A 20,245-nucleotide genomic window follows, 5' to 3' on the forward strand; every position below is an offset into this window, starting at 1 on the left:
ACATTTATGAGAAGGATTTGTCCTGGGCTTCTTAAGTATAGTGCCTGGAGTTTTTTCAATCATACGAAAAGTAGGAGGGAATGAACACCTGTTTCATGTTTCCCAAGCACACTCAGATGGTTAGATGGATAACGCACCATCAGGAACAAAAAAAAAATCGTGGGAGAAAATGGCTTGTCAAGTTAACAAAAATTGTATACTGTTTGCAATCTACAAATAGAGAAAGAGAGACAGACACCAAATCTCCAGAGGATAGAAATACTGTTTCTAGTTGAATTCTCATTGAAGGCTCCAGAATACAGTTTCTGACATTGGAACAGAGGGTGTTTTTATGATGGATTCTTTTAACCCTTTTCCTAAAAGATGAGATTTGGGGATCACAACCTGCTCTGTGCTTTCCGATAGTGATGACAAGTAGAAATAGTATTTGCCGGTTCCATGAGCTGGTGTTTCCTCAGAGGCAGATGGAGTTGAGGATTTGTTACTTGATCTAATGACGATGGCTTTCCAATAGCCAGACACGCACGGCATCATTGATCAGTCTGCCCTCTCCTTGTTTGCACTGGAGCACTGCTCATTTTACACCAATTAAAGAATGCTTGGTTTGGGTATTGAAGAATCATTAAGGGATGCAAATCCCCAAGGGCTTCTAAAAATGACATCTGACTAGAATGGTGATTAAAGCATGAAGGCGGCATTAGTATTTGAACAGTTTGACTGATATACAAAATCATTACAACTTCTTTCCAGAAAGAGTGACATTGGGTCAATGTATGTACTTGCCTGGTCACCCTAAACAAATCTGACAAGTCTAATTTTAAGTAATTGCTCAGAGTTTAGTGGCCGCCTCTGTCCCCGCAAGGGCAGCTGTCTGGATCACATCTTGTAATTGAGATGTGTCTTTAAACTCTATGTGTCAACCCAACATGCAAATGTGCTCTCAAAAAAGGTTAGGGGTTAGTGATGCTCTGGTGAATCATTTTCCAGTCAAATTTCCACATGAAAACTCTACTGCGGCCAGTAGTCAACTCCTCAGCTGAGGCTACCCCGTCACATTTAGGAAAGACTGGATGTTCTAGCTACATTGGACTCTCCAGTTTTAGAGACCATCTCAAAGTGTGTTCGCTGGACCAGTCGGACTGGATGTTCTAGCCACATCGGACTCTCCAGTTTTAGGGAACATCTCAAAGTGTGTCCTCTGGACCAGCAGCATCGGCATCACCTGGAAACATTTTACAAATGCAGAGCCTTGCCCCCTGCCTCCCCCGGGATGTGCTGAATCAGAGATACTAGGGCTGAGGTCCTACAGCTAAAGCTTTAATAAGTCCTCCCCGATCTAAAGCCCACTCAGGTTTGGGAACCACTGATCCAGACCCACTGAGCCTCCGTATCTGCGATGATGTGGATGTCCCATGGGTTCATGATTTGCCTGAGGCCACGCAGCCCAAATGGCTGGGGAGGGCAAATGTGCAACTACGCATATTACGTTCAAACCATGTAATCCTTGACTTTCACTGTTCAGTTAAAGTTTTGAAAATACTTTGCTGCCCTGTCTTGACCAGCCCTCTGCTTGTCCCTGAGAGCGTGTGCACGGTGTCCTGGAGGGATGCCTATTTCACCTGTTCCTCCTCCTGGACCCGGAGATAGAGACCCCCAGCCCGGCAGACGGGTGTGACCGCTGGGCTAGCTGTTGTGGAAGTGTTGTCAAGCTGGAGATCTCATCGCCAAGGTGAGAGCCCTGAGAGGTCCCTTCTTTCGTCCACAGGGCTCGTGGGTACCCATGTGGACAACAGCCCTCCATTATTAGGGGTCCCTGAGCCACCATGAGGGACCCCCACTGGCTGTGTCGTGAGAACCACAGATGATGTGAAGCCACAGGCACTTGGGGAACGTTTGTTACCACTTTATAACCCCACATCTCTCGGGACCCTTTGGGCCTTCCGGATGGTCCCCTTGCACCATTAAAAGTGAGTGATGCGGAGGACAGAGAAGCATCTTCTCTATTTGGAATATAATTGAATATAATAGGATTTCTGGGAAGGCATAAGGACAGGGACTGAATTTGAGTTACTAACCAAACAACAGTTTTCTGGTTTAATTTTCTTTTTTTACACAAATCACTGTATCTTTTGCCACTTTATCCCAGTCTGACAACACTTGAGCTATAAGGAGCCTATTAAGCACAAGCAAGGAAATCGAATCAAAGCTGAAAAACAAGGGCCGGCTCATTGGCAGGTTCCAGGAGCTTGAGTTCGCGGTGCCTGAGCAGGTAGCTTAGCCAGACGGTGACCGTGTGAGAAAAAGGGTTTGTTCCAGCTTGCCCGACCCCCAGCAGATGGACAGAGCTGGTTCACCCCACTTGCTCCCTTGCTCTTTGCTTCCTGGACACCCAGCCACCCAGGTGAGCCTGTGCACCCAGGACCCCACACTCCCCTCCCCTCCCCTCCCTCTCAGTCTCCCCACAGTGACGCTCAGCCTTTCAGCCTTTCATGCTGCGCCCTGTGCGGGGCAGGGTTAAAATGTGCCTCTGAATGGAGAGGAGTAGACAGGGTGGATTAATAGCAGCGGCAGAAGAGTGATACAGCCCGAGCAGAACAAAACGAGGGCGACCCAGACGAAACAAAGCCCCACAATAGATCAGCTCTGAAAAGTCATCGGGCAGCTTTGAAGCCCAGGCCTCTGCGGTCCCGGGCAGTTTCGCAGCCACGGGCTTTCAAGACACATGAATGGAAACGGAACAGTAACTCTTTCTCCCAACCCTTTTCAGGGGTCTTGTCGGCCGAGAAGGATTTACCATTCAATTCCCATACTTTTATGTGGGAAATTAGGAATTGGCTCCTTAAAAAGAAATTGTCTTTTTAAACTCTCATAAATTGTGGCGATTTTATAGATGCACCCAAATTTCTTCTTTCTTCTCTTCTTCCCACTTAGAGTTCATTTTTTTTAACTACTCATTAAACACACACACACACACACACACACACACATTTCCATCTGCCCTTTTCTCTGGAATATTTTCTTCAGAAAATCTCCAACCAAAGAGGTATCTCATCTTTCCGTTCCATATACTGTTTGGCTTTGGTCCTTCACTAGTTCTTCATTTTATCACAGTTCATCACAGACCCAACTTCTTTTTTGAATAAAAAGACCTATCCTTTCCAGATATTAATCCCTGCATATTTGGAAAGGTGGCAGGTGTTGGGCAAAGCTGCTGCAAAGGTCAGAAGCAAAATAGGATGTTTTCTTGATTCCTGACTCAGCAGGCATGTACGGCTGAGTGACTAGCCCTGCATACATGCTACTTTTGAATTGTCTGATGAAAACAATCAAGTCTTCCTGGAGGAGAGCTCAGTAAGAAGCTGTCCCCATCTAGAGGGCTTGTGTTTGCAGGAGCGAGTAACAGGCTCTTTTCCTTCTCAGAAGCCAGCAGTGTTTGGCCACGTTCATCTCATTAACCTTCCCTATCTGTTTCCACAGGACAGAAAGGAAGACTTGTAAACTGAGAATTCCCAGCCTGGGACTCCGCTCAGCCCAGCTTGGGCTCTGAGCCGGCACACATGACATGGCTCTCCAGGCCTCTCCCAGAGCTCACACAGGGAAACCTTGCCCCAGGAAATCCAGCCGTGTTTGACCCCTGCTTCCCTCTTCCCTCTCCTGTCCCCAGGAGAGCCTGGCTCCAAGGCCGATGCCCGGGAGCAGCTGTGGTGACCGCTGGCCATTCTCCAGGATGGTCAAGCATACCCCAAGTCCTCGGAGATGACTTCAGGGTGAGAGATGGAAAGGGGGAGGGGAGAAAGGAGGGTTCCCCCCTCAGCCCGTCTGCAAGGCCAGGCTGGGGCACGTAACCATTTCCTGATGTGCAGAAGCTAAAACCTGGACTTCCTTTCTCATTAGATTGTTCAGATACGCAAACACGAACCCAACAAAAGGAGTCTCGCAATATACTTCACTTGGACTGTTTCAGATCCTGATGTCATTCCTCTAAAAAAAAAGAGAAATCAAAAATAAATAAATTAAATAAAATAAAGAGAGAAATCAAACAATTTCCTCTTTCTGAGGACAGTGTTAAAAAACCTTAGAAATTTGCAATATATGTGTATCAAATCCACACCTTGTAAACCTAAACTTATACAATGTGATGTCCTTTTTATCTCCATGAATCGGGGGAGAAAAGAAAACCTTCGAAAGAAAATCCCAATAATAACTGCACGGACATCAGAAAGTCTGGGACCTATGCTGTTTCCTTCCTGAAGTAACTCACTTGTTCAAAGTTATTGCAGAAGGAGTCAGGATACTGCTCTGCAGAAGGTAAAATCACACTTAAAAAATTGATATTCGCGGGAAAAGATGGTCCTTAAACACGGACTTCACTTGCTTGAGAATAATAGGTAGGCAGCTCAAAGGGCTGGGTAGGTTTTACAAATTACCATTTCCATTTCCTCCTTTGCTGCCTCTGCACCAGAGGTAGAAATTCCAAAGTCCTGGCCCCTTCGAAGCTTTTGAAAGCCCCACTGCAACTACTCCAACCCCTTTCACCAGTCTCGTCCACAACCGCAAACCACGAACGTGGACTAGAGGGTGTGGCACCACCGAACTCTCACCAGCCTTTCCCAGCCTGCTTGCAACTTACACAGCATATGGTCTAAGAAACCTTCTGGCAACTTAATTCTTCAAACTACTGGCTTGGACTTTTTTTTTTTTTTTAAACGGTCCTCCTGTTTACCATCACCGGTAATGTACCCATTGCTGGTACACAGTTGGTGTTCAATAAATACTTATAGAAGGAAGGAAAGAAGGAAAAAAACTGAAGGAAGACAAGATATTGACTTGAAATCAATGCTCTATTTCCCCACCCAGAAATGTCTTGTATTACTCAGGGTAAAAACCTCAGCTCTTAGATTAAACAGACCCCAAAATACAGTGGCTCACAAGATCGAATTGCTTTCTCTTTCACATAACTCTCTGGAGTGGACGGTCCAGGCTGGCAGGATGCTTCATTTCACACGGTGACGAAGAGATCCAGATTATCTCCCTATCATCGTCCCTCTGTCCTGCAGGGTACCGCGCATCTCCTCGGTTTAATGAGGGTCGCCAGCACATCCAGGTTCCAGCCCACGGGGAGAAAGAGAGAGAGACCAGGAAGAGTGATGCCCAGTGAAGACAGGAAACAGGAGCTGCTCATGTCAGTTCTGCTCACATTTTATGGGCAAAATTGTAATCTTATGTCCAGACAGGGAAGCTGGGAAGTAAAGACTCTAGATGAGTGACTTTACATCCAGGGAGAAAAGAAGACAGCTTTGGAGAACACTGGCCATCTGCCGCGGGTTCCTAGACTCCTCTCTGAATAGAAAACATCCTGGGGCCTGTCCCGGGGGAGCAGAGCCTGTGTGCAGACTGTCTTTGATTAGAGGAAGAAGACCCCCTACCCAGGATCCCCGGCCACGCGGCGGAGGTCTGGGGAGCTCGAGGGGCAGCGGGACCTCAGGGGTGGCAGTCACTGCGGGGGACGTCAACACGCCCAACCCTCCCCTTCCTCGTCGGCCCTGCAGCTCAGAAAACGTCCAGATGCGTTTTTGTTTTCACACCTAAATTTTCCCATTCAGCTCTTCGCTCACCATGCAAGAACAGGCAAGCAGCAAGTGACCAGGGCTCCCACTGCTCTAACTTGAAGGAAGGGAAATGGACAGACAGACTGCTTCCATGTCCCCAAGACAATCCGAGTTTAGCAGCTTCCTTCCATGGGATCTTGAGCAAATTATTTATACCCTCAAGACTCACTTTGCTCACCTCTAAAATGGGAGCTAAAATACCTTGTCACATGGTTCTTATTAGAATTAATTTAGCTCATGCAGGTAAAGATTTTAGTTTTTTAAGAAACACCTGGCGTATAGATACTCAATTCATTTTCTTCTAGTTGGTGGCTTTTCTCTTGCTAAATCCCAGCCTAATAAACCATTTCTCTTCCTCACCCTGTTCAAATTCCCCCAGATGGCACCCTATAGCCTCAAGTCTTCTCTGGAAGAGTCCAGTAGCTTTGTCTTTCTCTCTCTTTCCAACTCCTGCCCCATCCTTATTTATGGAATGCCTTGTGCTATCCACTGATTGATTGTTTCCTACGTTTGCGTCCAGTGTCACTGGATAGACGGCAAGCTCCCTGAAAGCAGCAGATACCATGTTGATTTCGGTAGCTCGTAACATCTGACACAATGGTACTGTACAATATTCACTCAACAAACATGCCATTGAGTTACGGAAACGCGAACAGATTAATGTGAGGTCTGCGTGACCTAGAAAAATAAATGCTTTCGGCAGGTTCATGCCAAACGCCAGTTGATTCAGGATTCCTCGTTTTAAAGAGTAAAATATCCTGCTTATGTGGACTGAATGACTACCTTACTATCCCTGTGTGGAAGCCGAAAGTGTTGCCTAAAATTATATTGGACCTTGGGACTTCTGGGAACTCAGGATGCTACCTTCTGGGTGGTGTTTATTCTGTGCCACAAACACCTGAATGACTGAAGTTGAAATCAATCCAGATTCTGTGTCTGGGGTTTCAGCACTTTGTGGACTGGCACGTGTGACTGAGAAAAATCCGGGGAATGCTTGGCCTTTCATTCCTCTGAGAATTATGCCATTTTCCAAGAAAAGCTAAATAGCTCATTCCTGTCTCACCGCCTCTTCTTCCAGCCTGGTTTCCTGAGGATATATTTTAGCCAGACTGGTGTGTGTTTTTTAATAAGCTGCTGGAAACTAAGAGTTTTAAACTTAAACTTATACTGAATGAGTGCATCACCAAATGAAGAATATTAGCCTTATTTCATCTATCACAGACGAAAAACACATACACAGGAATGGTGGCCACTCGGTAGCTTTTTGCAGACAAATTCCCCAGAGTATAACCCAAATCCGCATGAAATCTCTCAGCGCTCTTTCTGAGGGAAGCTTACTAATAAGTACCATCAGGTAACAAAGCTGTTATGTTGGTTTTTTTTCTTTCTGCATCGCTTTTATCATGGGGAGATAGGGGAACTTCATATTTCAAGGGCTTTTTGCACAGGAAATCCTGGTGTGGCTTTAACACACACTGATGTCTCTTGGGGGGAAGTACAGAGTAACCCTGAAAACCTTGGGCAGAGCAGCAAAGCTCACCCGGATGGCATCCATCAGGGGTTTCCAGAAGGAGAGCAATGAGTATATAAACCACCCACTGAGACGAGCGTGCTCCAGGCCATCTGAATCCTTGGACCTTGTTTCCAAGAAGAGGAGAAGCCATGAACTTCAGAGCTTGGAGCCCAGATTCACTCCCCAAAATACAAGCAATAATAAGCTTAAATGCAGACAAGGAAAATACTTGGTTTGGCTTAAGGGGACAGTTCAGGCCAGTGTGAACCGGGCAAGCAGAAGAGCCCGAGAATCTATAAAAGTTCTTTAGAAAAGACAGACACTGGTCAGCCGAGGTGGCCTGGCAATGTATAAATGTGCTCTGCCTCCCAAGCTAAAGACAAAGCCCCCCAGTACATCCCAGTTGTCCCTGGAACTTATATATGACAGTGAGAAATATTTTTTAACTTCTGTATTTTATGTTCTCTATGGTTTTTTCATGGAGGTGCATTGTTTTCATAATCAGGACAATAAAAAATTAAAATTACAACCTTTTAAAAAAAAGATAAAACCCAACCCCTTCCTCAAAATGATGAAACCAGCAAAGGCTCCCAAGAGCTGTTGAACTGGGCCTTCACCACAGAGGAATAAAAATGAGTGGGGGGCCGGGAACGGACCAGTGGTCCCCTGAGCACGGAGCAAGGGTAGCGCTGGCAGAGCAGAAGGCATTGATGGGGAGAAGCGTCTCCGCGGCCGCAGTAAGGTGCTGGACCCTTCCGGGCAGGCTGTGGGGAGCTTGCTGAACTGGCCTGTGGATGGGCAGGTCCTTGTGGCCCCTGGAATCCGGGAGGCACTGAGGGCTGGCCAAGCAGGCTGGCAGGGTCAGAGGGTATGCAGAGGAGGTGCGTTTGTTTTATCACGTATAGTGATGCACGTATGGTGAGGGTGCATACATCACGTGCCTTATCAATGAGTAACTGAGTCATAGGGAGCGACGCAGCCTGAAGCCGCAGGACATTTAGTCCAAAAGTGCGCAGGTGACAAGGCACCACCGCCGATGCGCTAAGCGTGGAAAAGACGGCAGGTCCCGCGGCACTGCCTTCTGACCACGGTGGCAGTCAGGGTCCGGTGGTGACAGGAGGCGCCTTCAAGTGGGTGACTGGGAAGAAGCTAACGGGTGGTCTGTTTATGGAAGGGTTCTTAAGATTAGGAAAACCAAACCCAGGAAGAGCAGTTCCCGTCCCGGGCTTGAAGCAGCCGTGGGAAGGACTGATTTCTAACCAACAGAAAAGCAATTGTGTCACCCCTGGGCCGGCAGAGGGGATGGGGCCATAAGCACCCGGAGCCCACCGTCCCGCTCCCCCATTTAGGGTCCTGACCCAGACAGACCCTGAGGGCAAAGAGGCCACTGATGACGCACCTTTGCCGACCTCCCTCCCCAGGGCTCCCCACACCACAGGGAGGTAAGGAGGGGGTTCTGGAGGGGCACACGGAAGATGTCCAGCCCACAGACTGTTGACTTTCCTATCATCTTCCTTTGCCATCAGACCGTAAGCTCCCGCAGGACCAGGATGCAAACAGTGTGTTCCCTGCTGTGTCCCAAGTACCCACAAGTAGCCACACACAGTCGGCACTCAGGGAATATTTGTCGAATGACTGCATAGGAGCACAGAAGAAAACCGCTCACCCAGGATTTACCAGCAAGGAGGTAACAAGACAAGCAGCATTTTATGAAAGGTAAAAATAGTCCTTAACGGGGTGTTTCCCTATGGTAAACACGTTCTTATTTTGGCCATTCTGCCCAAAGCAAAATACAACCGACATATATAAGAAGGAAAATAGAGAAGAGTAGAAGAGTTGCTGAAAAGATTATATTTATGCTTTGCTTGGAGTGAAGAAAGGTTTGGGGAAAAGGTACTGAAGAATTTTAAATGGCCTTTAAAAAAAATACGAGAAATAATCTTTCTCCTAACTTTCAGACCTGTGGTCTAGGAAGGAGGGGACAGTTGCCAGGATTATTAAAGAAACTCTGTGTAAAACGGTGGAAAGATGTCAGGTTGTGGGTTTCTCTGCCATGGGAAGTTTTGGAGACCAGCGTTGTCTGGATTTGATGACAGGTAATGACATTAACTAATTACAAAACTAACCACATTTGGAGCGGTGGAAGCTGAGATCGTGATAAGCGTAATCAAATCCCTGACTTCAGGGCTTCGGGAATCAGAGGATAAGTTTTCTCCCTTTGCAAAGCTTGACCAGATGCCTTTCGGAGCCCTTTGTCTGAATATTTTGGAAGCTACAGACACCAACGAGAGTGGGAACCAGCGTTCTGAACTGCATCTCCCAGTGGTTGGATTGGCACCAAGCAAGGGCACCACGGGGATGCTGTGTGGGTCCCGACTGACTGAAGACGAGCCTTGCCCACCCCCCGTTATCCAGAGCTCCATCAGGGTAAGTGCTCGGCCCCCCACCCCCTTTCTCTTCCCCTAAAAGCCTGAAGACCTGTACCTCCCAACCCCCATCGCTGGCTGGGTCATCTTGGACAAATTCCAATCCACTGGAGACTTCGTTTCTTCTTCTACAAAGCAGAGATCAAAATATTGGTCCCTTTTGCCTCAGCAAATTGATGTGAGAATCCAGTGAAATAGCACTGACTCTGTGTGTTATAGACTGCTATAAATATAAACAGTATTGCAGGATGAAGCCAAATTACAGGCCAAGTACCTATGATACAAACACTACAATTATCAGGAAGGTAAGAATCCTTAAAATAAAGAAGCTGGACACCTTCTTTCTAGTGGTTAGTGACCTCCATCACTTTCCCGCTTCCCTCTTCCCCTTCCTGGTCCCCTGGGAGGAAAGAGAAGAGGCGTCAACCTCCTTCAAAGCATCTCCAGCCCTTTAAGGAGCCAGCAGAGCTGTGAGCCAGGCCGTGGAAAATGCCCTGGTCACTCTTCCCATCCAGTAACATTCCTGAAGCCCCAACATAAAACTTGAAAGGAAATGAAATCTTAAAGGGAAACACTATATATAAAATAGATAACTAATGAGAACCTACTGTAGAGCACAGGGAACTCTACTCAGTGCTCTGTGGTGACCTGAATGGAAAGGGAATCCAGAAGGGAGGGGATATTGGTATACGTATGGCTGATTCGCTTTGCTGTACAGTAGAAAGTAACACAACATTGTAAAGCAACTGTACTCCAAGAAAAATTAATTTTAAAAAAAGCCAAAAACTCAAAGGTCAAGTATAAGATGATCTTACAGTTCGTATAGATAAATATGCCAATTGTATAAGGAAGGGCAAAATGTGGATGCCCTGGGGAGAAAAGTATAGTAGGAAAATTTGTTCAGAAGGGAAGTACTGCAAATTTTAGCTTTTATTAAACTCCAACTTAAACTTCCATTAATACATCTTTTAAAGCACTGAAACAATATTATTTTCCTTAAGTTCAAAATACATTATTTTTCAAAAAAAAGAGAAAACCCTATCTTTCAGTCACTTGGAAAATTATCTACCTCTGCTTTCTCTCTCTTACCAATTCACTCTTCCTCGATTAAAGCCATCCTTTGAGTTCAACCTCACTCTTTGGAAACCAAGCAATCACTTAAGAAAGAGAAAAACATTAAGAGGTCCAGATTTCAATTAACTTTGCCATTGATTTTTGTGTAATTCTGGGGGAGGCATTATTCTTTGGGTAAAGGTGAGGGGGCAAGGAACTCACAGATTAACGAAGGTTCTAACGTGGGCAGTGGGCAAGGGCTGAGATCCCCACCGTCCTGGTCCCCAGGCCCTGATGAAAAGCAGAAATATTAGGAAAATGGCCTGGAAGAGAGGCCTGCTGCTGCCCTGCCCTTGACAGAGGAGGGTCCACCATTCACGCAGAAAAGTCTGGGTGAAGAGCGCATCCTTGTTCCCTTTTAATGTTATCTACGTATCTGGTGCTTCACAGAATTCCCTCATTTTTTAACTGGTCAATCAAGTACGTATGCGACTTTTTTTTAAGCTGCGATTGTTTCACAATCATTGAACGCATATCCTTCATAACGAGAGGCCACTGGGTTAGCACGTGCCCGCACACGTGCCCGCGCTACACGAACAGAGGCAACCACTGATACAGATATAACTTTTAATGCGCTGTGTCCCTGCCTGTGTCCTGGAGGACGTACGTCTCTGTGAAAATAGATTTAAAACAACAGGCAGTTTAATCAGATAGATGCACAGCACTCACCTCTGCCCCCTGGAAATATGATTTTGGCATGATGCCTGGGGGCGGGGGGAGCTCACGGAAACGCGTGCCTTCTGAGCGGTAGAGTGAAAGCGACTGTCGTGAGAACCCTTTCCTGGGGAGGTTGTGAGGGGATCTGCTGGTGTGACAGCCGTGAGGGAGAAGGTGATACTCACCATTATCAACAGGTTAACTGTTAGAACTGAGCAGAAGAAATGGGGTGTAATTATAAATGATGCGCTTAGGAGTTTCACTTTGGAAGGTTCATTCCAGCTACATGGGACCTGTACTAGGGCCTCTGTTCTCCCATCCTGCCCCGGTTTGGCCCAGGAGACCCAGAAGGCACTTAGTAAATAGTTGTCGGGCCACAGAAACACCCATGTTTGCGAACCTCGGAAGCTGGGCCAGCTGGGCCTTGTTTTGTCACATATGTGACATGAGAAGACCCAGTCACCGAGGGGAGACCTACAGAGGCTGAGCCATCTAGTGCCAAGTGCGGGCTCCCCAGCTCCTGCGGGGCCTCGGAAGGGTCAGCTCCAAGCTGGGCCCGCCTGCCATGGTCCAGGCGCCCCATCTCTTCTACACTTCAGATCATTTTGGCCACCGCATGGGCGAGCAGAGTCTGAACCTCGGCTGTGCTCCTCTCTGACCTTGGGAGGGTTACCTTGAATGGAGCTTAATGTCGTTACCTGTAAACTAAAGGCTATGATGTCTGCCTTGCGGGGCTGTTCCATCTGTGAGAGGTGGTGGGGGGATGCCCGTGCACACTGGCCTTTTAGTCCATGGCAATGGCTCTTCCTCTCGCCGACGATGCTGGGACTTGGATTGGACCGGGAACAGAAGCCAAATCAGGGCTTCCCACTAAGAGACAAGAAGAGGGAACATGCCCACCTGCAGGCCAGAAGATGCTCCAGAAGTGGGTTTGGCTGGTTGGTTGTTTTGAGGAGGAAGGTTGGTCGGAGGACAGGTTGGCTGAGAATGCTCCCCAGGCTGGCATGGCTGACTGGCACTGACCTTTCGGCATCACCGACGGGCCTCAATTCTGCATAAAACTGTGGGTATTTACATGTCGTGACGTGGGGTGGCATTTGACCTCTACAGGTCTCACACAGTAGCACCCCTAGCATATTGATTAATGCCTTGGGGCTCTTATGGTTCCTTTGGTACTAACATATGCTTCCAAGTAGTCACCTGTACTCAAGGCTACCAAAAGGGCATTTTCATCAATGCTATGTTTAGTACAACTAAAAATGATGTGTTTGTCAAAACCTAAAGTAGAAACAATCTCTAGCTACTCAGTGATGTGAGAAACAAGGAGACAAGACACCCGTGTGCTTGAGCAGACTGTACCTGAAGCTCCAGTGCATGGTGTGAGTTTCCCCATGAGACAGAGGGAGATGACATGCCCAGAGGAGGGATGGGTGTGGCCTCCAGTCCCCAAAAGAATACTCCTCCACAGCTCCAGAGTTGAAGAAACGGGGAGTGCTTTGCCTGGTAAAAGAAAACGGAGAAAAACTGTCTTCAGATATTTGGTGAGAACTTTTGTGTATAAGAGTGCGCCCTACTTCATGTGCATCAGGAAGTAAACCTAGAACCAGTCGTGGCATCTACATGAAGGCAGGTTTTGACTCAACTGAAGGAGATTTCAGCTACTACATTGGAAGGTGAGATGCACAGCCCTGAGTGACAGTGAGCTCCATAAGCTGAAGGCGCTCAAGCTTGGGGAACGGGCTTCGTTGGAGGAGGCCCGCCACACCTGGCTTACGGGGCTGTGATGAGGGCCAAGAGATCACAGCTTCAGAGTCCCGCTATGCCCTGGTGACTTGGACACCCTGCTCTGGGCTGCCCCTACCTGAAAGTTCACCTTCCAAGCAACAGACTTCAGAGGCTGCAACCAATGAAGGCTCTTCTTGTCTCCCCATTACTGGCCTCTGCCCTCCCACCCTGGGGCTCCCCTGTGACCCTGAAGCCTGAGACCCTCCAGCAAAACTCAGACTCCAGCCATGCTTGACCCGGAGGTAAGGGGGGAAATAAAGAGGTATTAATGTCCCCTGAGGAAAGCCGTTGAACAATCAGAGTAACTGGCAGGTACATTCTCTCTGGTTTCTTCCTCCCCTTCATCCACTGGGTCAGATTCTCCTGAGACCTAATAGTTCATGCTTTGGGAGGATGGTCCCTGCGTTATCGCCCTGCAGCTGCTGTAACAAATTACCACACATTTGGTGGCTTAAACAACAGGAATGTATTCTCTCACAGTTCTGGAGGCCAGCACTCTGCAATGAGTGTTGCCCACCCACACGGAGCTGTCAGCAGGGGCTGTGCCCCCTCCAGAAGCTGGAGGGGAGGGTCCCTTTCTCACCTCCTGCAGCTCCTGGTGATGCCCACATTCCTTGGCTTGTGGCAGCATCACTCCAGCCTCTGCCTCGTGGTCACACTGCCTTCTCCTCCTCTGTGTGTCAAACCTGCCTCTGTCTCTGTCTCCTTATCATAAAGACAGTTACAACTGGACTTATGACCTACCCAGATAATCCAAGGTAACTCTCCATCTCAAGATCCTTAATCACATCCTGTTCCTGGATTGAACTCTCCACTGAAGAGACAGCACATGAGCTTTTCCACAAGCTCTCCTTTCTGGGGAACACAAAATAATACACATAAATCATTAAGAACTTGGCACACAGCAATGGTAGTAACAGTGGTAGTACTACAATAATAGTTCCCACAGTTTTCAATGAGATTTTACTTTTCTTTCTGGAGCATTGCTAAATCGCTTAAAAAGAGGCTTAGACACTGAGGAAATTGAGGTCATCTATTTCAGTAGAATTTTACACTGTGTTGAGAGATTTATTTCCCCCTCTACAAAACATTTCCAGCGTGGGGACAATTTCTCAGTAGAATACCTGCTAAAAGATTAGAATTAGAAAAAGAAGGGTTTTCCCACAGCAAACAGAAGAAAATTCACTTCATGGCAGGAAAGTTAAATAAATTGGTTAATGCTTACAAATTTCTTAGAGAGGAAAAGTGTTATCTGTATCAGTGTTAAGTCCTGCAATGCATATGCTTTCTGTGCTGAAACAAATTGCGGTTCTGAAAACAAGAGCGTCCTGGGTCCAGGGAATATCAGAGAAGTAGCACAGCTTCAAGGATGACTTGCAGGGTCAGATACACCCACCTCCAAATTCAGCCAGCAGGGTTGTGACTCACTGATGTGGGAGAAAAAGGAGAAAAAGGCATAATTTTCTACTGTACTTCCCAGAGGTCTTTGCGGTGACAACCGTACAATGGAAGATTCTGGAAGGTTTTATTTTGTTTTGTTTTGATGAGGCAACTTCATTGGTACCTTTGTTTCAGAGAATCATATGACTCTTGGGTTCAAGGTTACCTGAAGAGCGTTAAGTAGCCAACGACATTGACTATTTGACTATAAGGGAAATACCGGCAAACGTCCCTGTTAAAAGGACAAGTATCAAAAACAGAACTTTCAAGAACTTCACTTCACCTACCAGGACACAACAAATTCAATGTTTTGGTTAAAGCTGCTTCCTCCAGGCACATTTGATAATCATCATTTCAAAAATTACAAGACACGTCATTGAAGGAGTACAATCTGATTGAAGCCTGTACTGGACAGCACGGTCAACATACTGGCATGTTTCATACATGCTGCCTAATCGGACAATTCATAGTTGAAAATGTCTCTGATAGGGATTCTCTTGGACTTTAGGTAAAAAATTCTAACTTTCAGGGCTTCCTTGGTGGCGCAGCGGTTGAGAGTCCGCCTGCCAATGCAGGGGACGCGGGTTCACGTCCCGGTCTGGGAGGATCCCACATGCTGCGGAGCGGCTGAGCCCGCGAGCCATGGCCACTGAGCCTGCGCGTCCGGAGCCTGTGCTCCACAATGGGAGAGGCCACAACAGTGAGAGGCCCACGTACCACAAAAAAAAAAAAAATTCTAACTTTCAAATCTTCTAAACCTAGACTCTTTCCATCTTTTGGTTGCTGGTATAATCTGCTATCATCATTTCATCATCTCTTTCCTATCTTGTTACACACACACACACATATATACACACACATAAATACACATACACACACACATATATACACACACATATACAAACACACACATATATACATACACACACATACATACACACATTCACACACACACATATTCACACACACACATACACACAGAGATATACACACACATAAACATACACTCATATATACACACATACACATATACACACACATACACAGATACACATATACACGTACATACACACATACACAGACACACACATATACACACAAATACATACACACGTTCACACACACATACACACATATACACATACACACATTCACACACACACACACACACACACACACACACACTATCCAAAACAATGTCTCTGGCAACATTTTGTTGAGCGACAGGATTACTCTCCCTTTCCCATCCCATCTACCCTCTTTCTTCGTATCAAAAATAAGGGCCAGCTCCTTGGGCAGCTCAGGAGAAGCCATGAGGAAATCTATATACTTCTGGACTCCAGCCATAGGGGTCCAAGAACAAAATTATTCTAAGAGTCTTCCAACTGTTCTTTAAGCAGTCATCACTCTCCCTGAAAAATTCAGCTCGTTTTCCAGTTCATAGCAGACTCATAAATATTGTTGAACAGTGAAGGAAGGAAGGAAGGAAGGGAGGGAGGGAGGGAGGAGAAGGAACTAAAGAACTGAGTATTTCTGAAACCGTGGAAACAAACATGATGTACAGAAGCGTATGGTGCACTGAAAAGCACAGTGATTAGAGCCAGGAGACCCAGCCTCCAGTGTTTCTACTGGCTTATTAAATCTTTGACAGGCTAAGTCTCATCTTCTCACATGCCAAAGAGAAGTAACACTTATCCAATGTTTTATGGATAATATCTATGCCACAAATACAGCACCTCATGGCTTAGAAAACACTTGGACTCTCTCTACTTGACCCTCCCAACCAACTGGTGCAGAGGGGTCCCATCTTTTGGCCTGACAGCAGGAGTCCACATATTGACCATAGATGCTTTTCTTATTAAAGGTGACCATAGGTCTTTAAGTCACTAATAAAGGTGCATTCCAAGCCATCAACACCTTCTCCTCCAGGTAGCAGACAAAGGAAGATCCCAGCCATGATCCATGACCTGCCACCGAGACAATCATGGCAGAACCTTTTCTCAAACCATGACTTCTTGGGCCAAATCCTTCTCACTTCCTGCTACCTATACACCTATACTGAACACCCATGTCAAAAGCACATCACCAAAGGCCCTCAGCATCTCATCAAAAGAGGGCCACAATTAAAATTCCTATAAACACATTTTTCAGCACAGAGTAGATATCTAGCAGATACTCAGTGAATTGGATAGACTATCTCAAGAGTCAGCAAACTTTTTCTGCAAAGAACCATACAGTAAACTTTTTAGGTTTCGTAGACCACATGGACTTTGTCACCACTGCTCCACAACTCGGTCCAAAAGCAGCCGTAGACAGCACATACACAAATGGGTATGGCTATCGCCCCATAAATCTTAACTTACAAAGAGAGGCAACAGGTCAGATGTAGCCCGTGGGCCTTTGACAAACCCCAGGACTTACATCAACTTTGAGAAAAGCCTTGATGTCAAAAACATTGTTTTAACACTTCCTTTTAGAGGCCAGGTCCTGCCAACTCCTAATATTATATCCAGGCATTTTTGTCCCTCTTTTCCACTGTCCTATGATAAACACCCGCTGGCCGAGGAGACATGGGGCTTTTACCCTTCCAATGCAGTTATTCTGGAAGACAAAGCAGGGGCAGAAATTAAAACCAGACCCCAGGTCTTTGTGCCATACCCAGCAACATCAAGTGCCCCTCTTCAAATTGTACCGGGTTGGCTGTATACCTAATAAAGAAAATAGAACTATTATTTCGCTTAATCGTCTTTTAGTAAGGGGATGGGGGGCCAGGTTTACTAAAGGTCCTTATAAAATGCCGGCTGAAAGGGGGAAAATGCTCCTTGTCACCACAGAAGCTTTTTCATGTGAAGCTACACGATCACTTTTCATTCTGTCTCTCAAGCACCCCATGGCACCCATCCATGTATTAGGCTAATAACTGCATGAATCTAGTTAAAAGGAACCAAGCAATTATTTTAATTAGAAGAGAACAAAAATAACACTCCTGGATTCTGTTTTAAGGGACAAGAAGGAAGTAGTCAGGGTTCAAAAAGATCCCACAAAATATTTTTGTGAAAGGAAAAATAATTAAGGCCAAATTTAGAATGTACTTGCAGTAAACGGGCCAAATAAAATGAATGGCACCACTGTGCACTGTGCATTCATATAGAAGAGCCCCAGAAAGTCCATTTTTATGTGGTACCGTTTGGAGAGTATAGCCAATTTTACAAAGTGAAAGTAAATGTCTAATAGGGACTTTAATGATCCTTGTGAATCTCTTACACAATTTCTTATAGAGTTTCTGTGTAAACTCTTTTATTAATAAGAGAAAAGGGGAAGGATCTCAGTCAGTTGCCTTTTAAGTAGGATTTTTTTTTTCATTTAAATTCTTAGAGTAAATGGTTCATATTTGTTACTCCGGAAAAATCTATCTTTATGGAAAATCCTTGCTGCTAATCCATTCTACAGAAAGCGAATGCCACGTAAGAGAGTTTTAACCATTTGAACTGAACTCAGTCATACAGGAGGAGATGGTATCTGCGGACTTTCCATAGCCTTGGCCTTCCTACCTCCCTACCTCACGGTATTTGGGCCATTTTAGTCCATCTCCGGCTTCCAAAAAGAGATGAAATGAAATGCAAGCTAGTCAACCAGTCGGTGTTGTCTCTTCTGTTTGAATCTACAAATATTCGCTGAGCCCTTGTTGGCTACCAGGCTGAGACCTGGACCCTGCCTGCAAAGAGTTCACCATCTAACCACAGAAATTAGAAGCTGACCACGCAGCCCCAGCTGCGAGGAGTCAAAGGTTCTGGTCTGAGCTGATTATCAAAGAATGGATTATCCAGGAGGAAGCCCTGGACAGCCTATGCCTGGGAGGAAGAGCAGCACACACAAAAGCTGGCGCACAAAACCCTGCTGCACACACCAGGACCCGCAGGCACCTGGAGATGCTGGAGGGGGAGGCAGGCTGAGGAGGAAGGAAGAGCCCAGCCAGAGGGGGCACCGTGTATGTGTTCATGAGCCTGCACTTCACCTGGTAAAGCCATCAATGAGTTGTCAGCAAGGGCTAAGGTGGCCAGCTGTCCATTTTGGAGCAAGCACTTGGATTGCTGAGAAGAGGATGAAATGAAGACTAGGTGTTCTAGAAATGCCACAGTCTGGAGGACCACAGCAAGAAGGTATGGAAAGATGGGTGAGCTATGAGATATACAGTATTGAAGGAGATTAAAAAAAAAAAAACTCAGTGGAACAGTGACTGAAGGGTCCAAAGGAGGAGATGAAATTGGCTTTGAAGATTCTCACTGGGATCAGGTGTTTTATCTGAATGCTTATCATATGTCCAGAAAGTTCTCATCTTATAGGTTCTCCTTTAAACCCAGGATGGACCTTGATCGTGGGTCTTGGGATTGAGACACAGTGACACAGTTCAGCCTTGGGCACACAAGCTTCCTGCCGAGAGACACATGAAAACTCCTAGATCATCTAACTTCTATTTACCTTCCCAGGCAAAACTCACACAAAACCAGTTTCCTGACGAAAGTCTAATTTAAAATATACAGAAGCCTGGAATGAAAGATAATTATGAATAAACACTTAACTGTGATGGTTGATTTTACATGTCAGCTCGACTGGGCTAAGGAATGCCCAGGTGGCTGGTGAAACATTATTTCTGGAGGATATCAGCATTTAGATGGGTGGATAAGTAAAGAAGATCACCCTCACCACTGCGGTGGGCACCATCCAATCCACTGAAGGCCTGGATAGGAACAGAAAGGCAGAGGAAGGGTGAATTTTCTCTCTGCTTGAGCTGGGATGCCCATCTTCTCCTGCCTTAGACATAGGAGGTCCCAGTTCTCAGGCCTTCAGAATCCAGCCAGGTGTATAGCACAGGTGTATTCCATTATCTTGTAATAACTTTTAATGGAATATAATCTGTAAAAGTACTGAATCACTATACTATACACTGAAACTAATATAATATCATAAATCAACTCTGCTTCAATTAGAAAAGAATCCAACCAGGACTTATACCATTGCTCACCCTTCAGCCCCCAACCCCACAATTCTCAGGCCTTCAGACTTGGACTGGGTTACACCACCAGCCTTCCTGGTCCCCAGTTTGCAGACAGCAGATCAAGTGACTTCCTGGTCTCTGTAATTGTGCTAGCCAGTTCATAGAGTGGATCATATATATGTCTATGTATATTCTATTCGTTCTGTTTCTCTAGAGAACCCTGACTAATATACTTAGGACAAACTATGTATATTTTTAATCACTATATTAGATCAGACTCATTATGTTTTATTTTTTTTAAGAATGTAAAGAAGACACTTCTCAACTCCTTTTATGGGCCAGCTAAACCTTGATAACACACCTAGCAAGGACTTTACACTAAAGGAAAATTACAGGTAAATTTCATCCATACATATTGTAAAAATTATCAAAACATGCAATAATACGTGAAATAAATAATACATCGTAAACAAATTCAGTTTAGTCCAGAAATGCAAGGTTGGTTTGACATTCACAAACCTACTGGATAATTCACCACCTTAACAAAATAAAGGGGAAAAAGTCATATGATCAGTCTATAAATGAGTACTTAATTTATGACAAAAGTGTCACTTCAGAGCACTGGGGAAAGGAAATCTTTTTTATTAATGGTGTAAGGTAAGTAGATATGATGGAAGAAAAACAAACTTGATCCCAGCCTCACACC

At 45.7% G+C, this 20,245-nt stretch overlaps 1 protein-coding gene across 15 annotated transcripts in view; it reads right to left on the reverse strand.

Annotated features, from left to right (window-relative positions):
* Positions 1 to 2,080: 2,080 nt before the first annotated feature.
* LOC116764502 overlaps positions 2,081 to 20,245 on the reverse strand; it is a 55,744-nt gene continuing 37,579 nt past the window's right edge. For 4 of the 15 annotated variants that reach the window (XR_004352904.1, XR_004352901.1, XR_004352898.1 and 1 more), the window contains 7 exons: positions 14,329 to 14,530; positions 13,848 to 13,958; positions 12,678 to 12,818; positions 12,219 to 12,379; positions 10,824 to 10,892; positions 4,930 to 5,072; positions 2,081 to 3,981 (listed from right to left, as the gene is read on the reverse strand). Coding sequence is in view for 4 of the 15 variants with exons in the window: in XM_032653177.1 (XP_032509068.1) it covers positions 3,900 to 3,981; positions 12,678 to 12,818; positions 13,848 to 13,958 (334 nt within the window). In the remaining 11 variants the exon portion in view is untranslated. Of the gene's footprint in view, positions 3,982 to 4,929; positions 5,073 to 10,636; positions 10,706 to 10,823; positions 10,893 to 11,157; positions 12,189 to 12,218; positions 12,380 to 12,677; positions 12,819 to 13,847; positions 13,959 to 14,328; positions 14,531 to 19,128; positions 19,282 to 20,245 lie in introns of those variants that run through there. The other 11 variants (XM_032653177.1, XM_032653178.1, XM_032653176.1 and 8 more) reach the window with 9 other exon arrangements.

This window comes from Phocoena sinus, chromosome 13 (genome assembly GCF_008692025.1).
Source record: "Phocoena sinus isolate mPhoSin1 chromosome 13, mPhoSin1.pri, whole genome shotgun sequence".
Classification (NCBI taxonomy): domain Eukaryota; kingdom Metazoa; phylum Chordata; class Mammalia; order Artiodactyla; family Phocoenidae; genus Phocoena; species Phocoena sinus.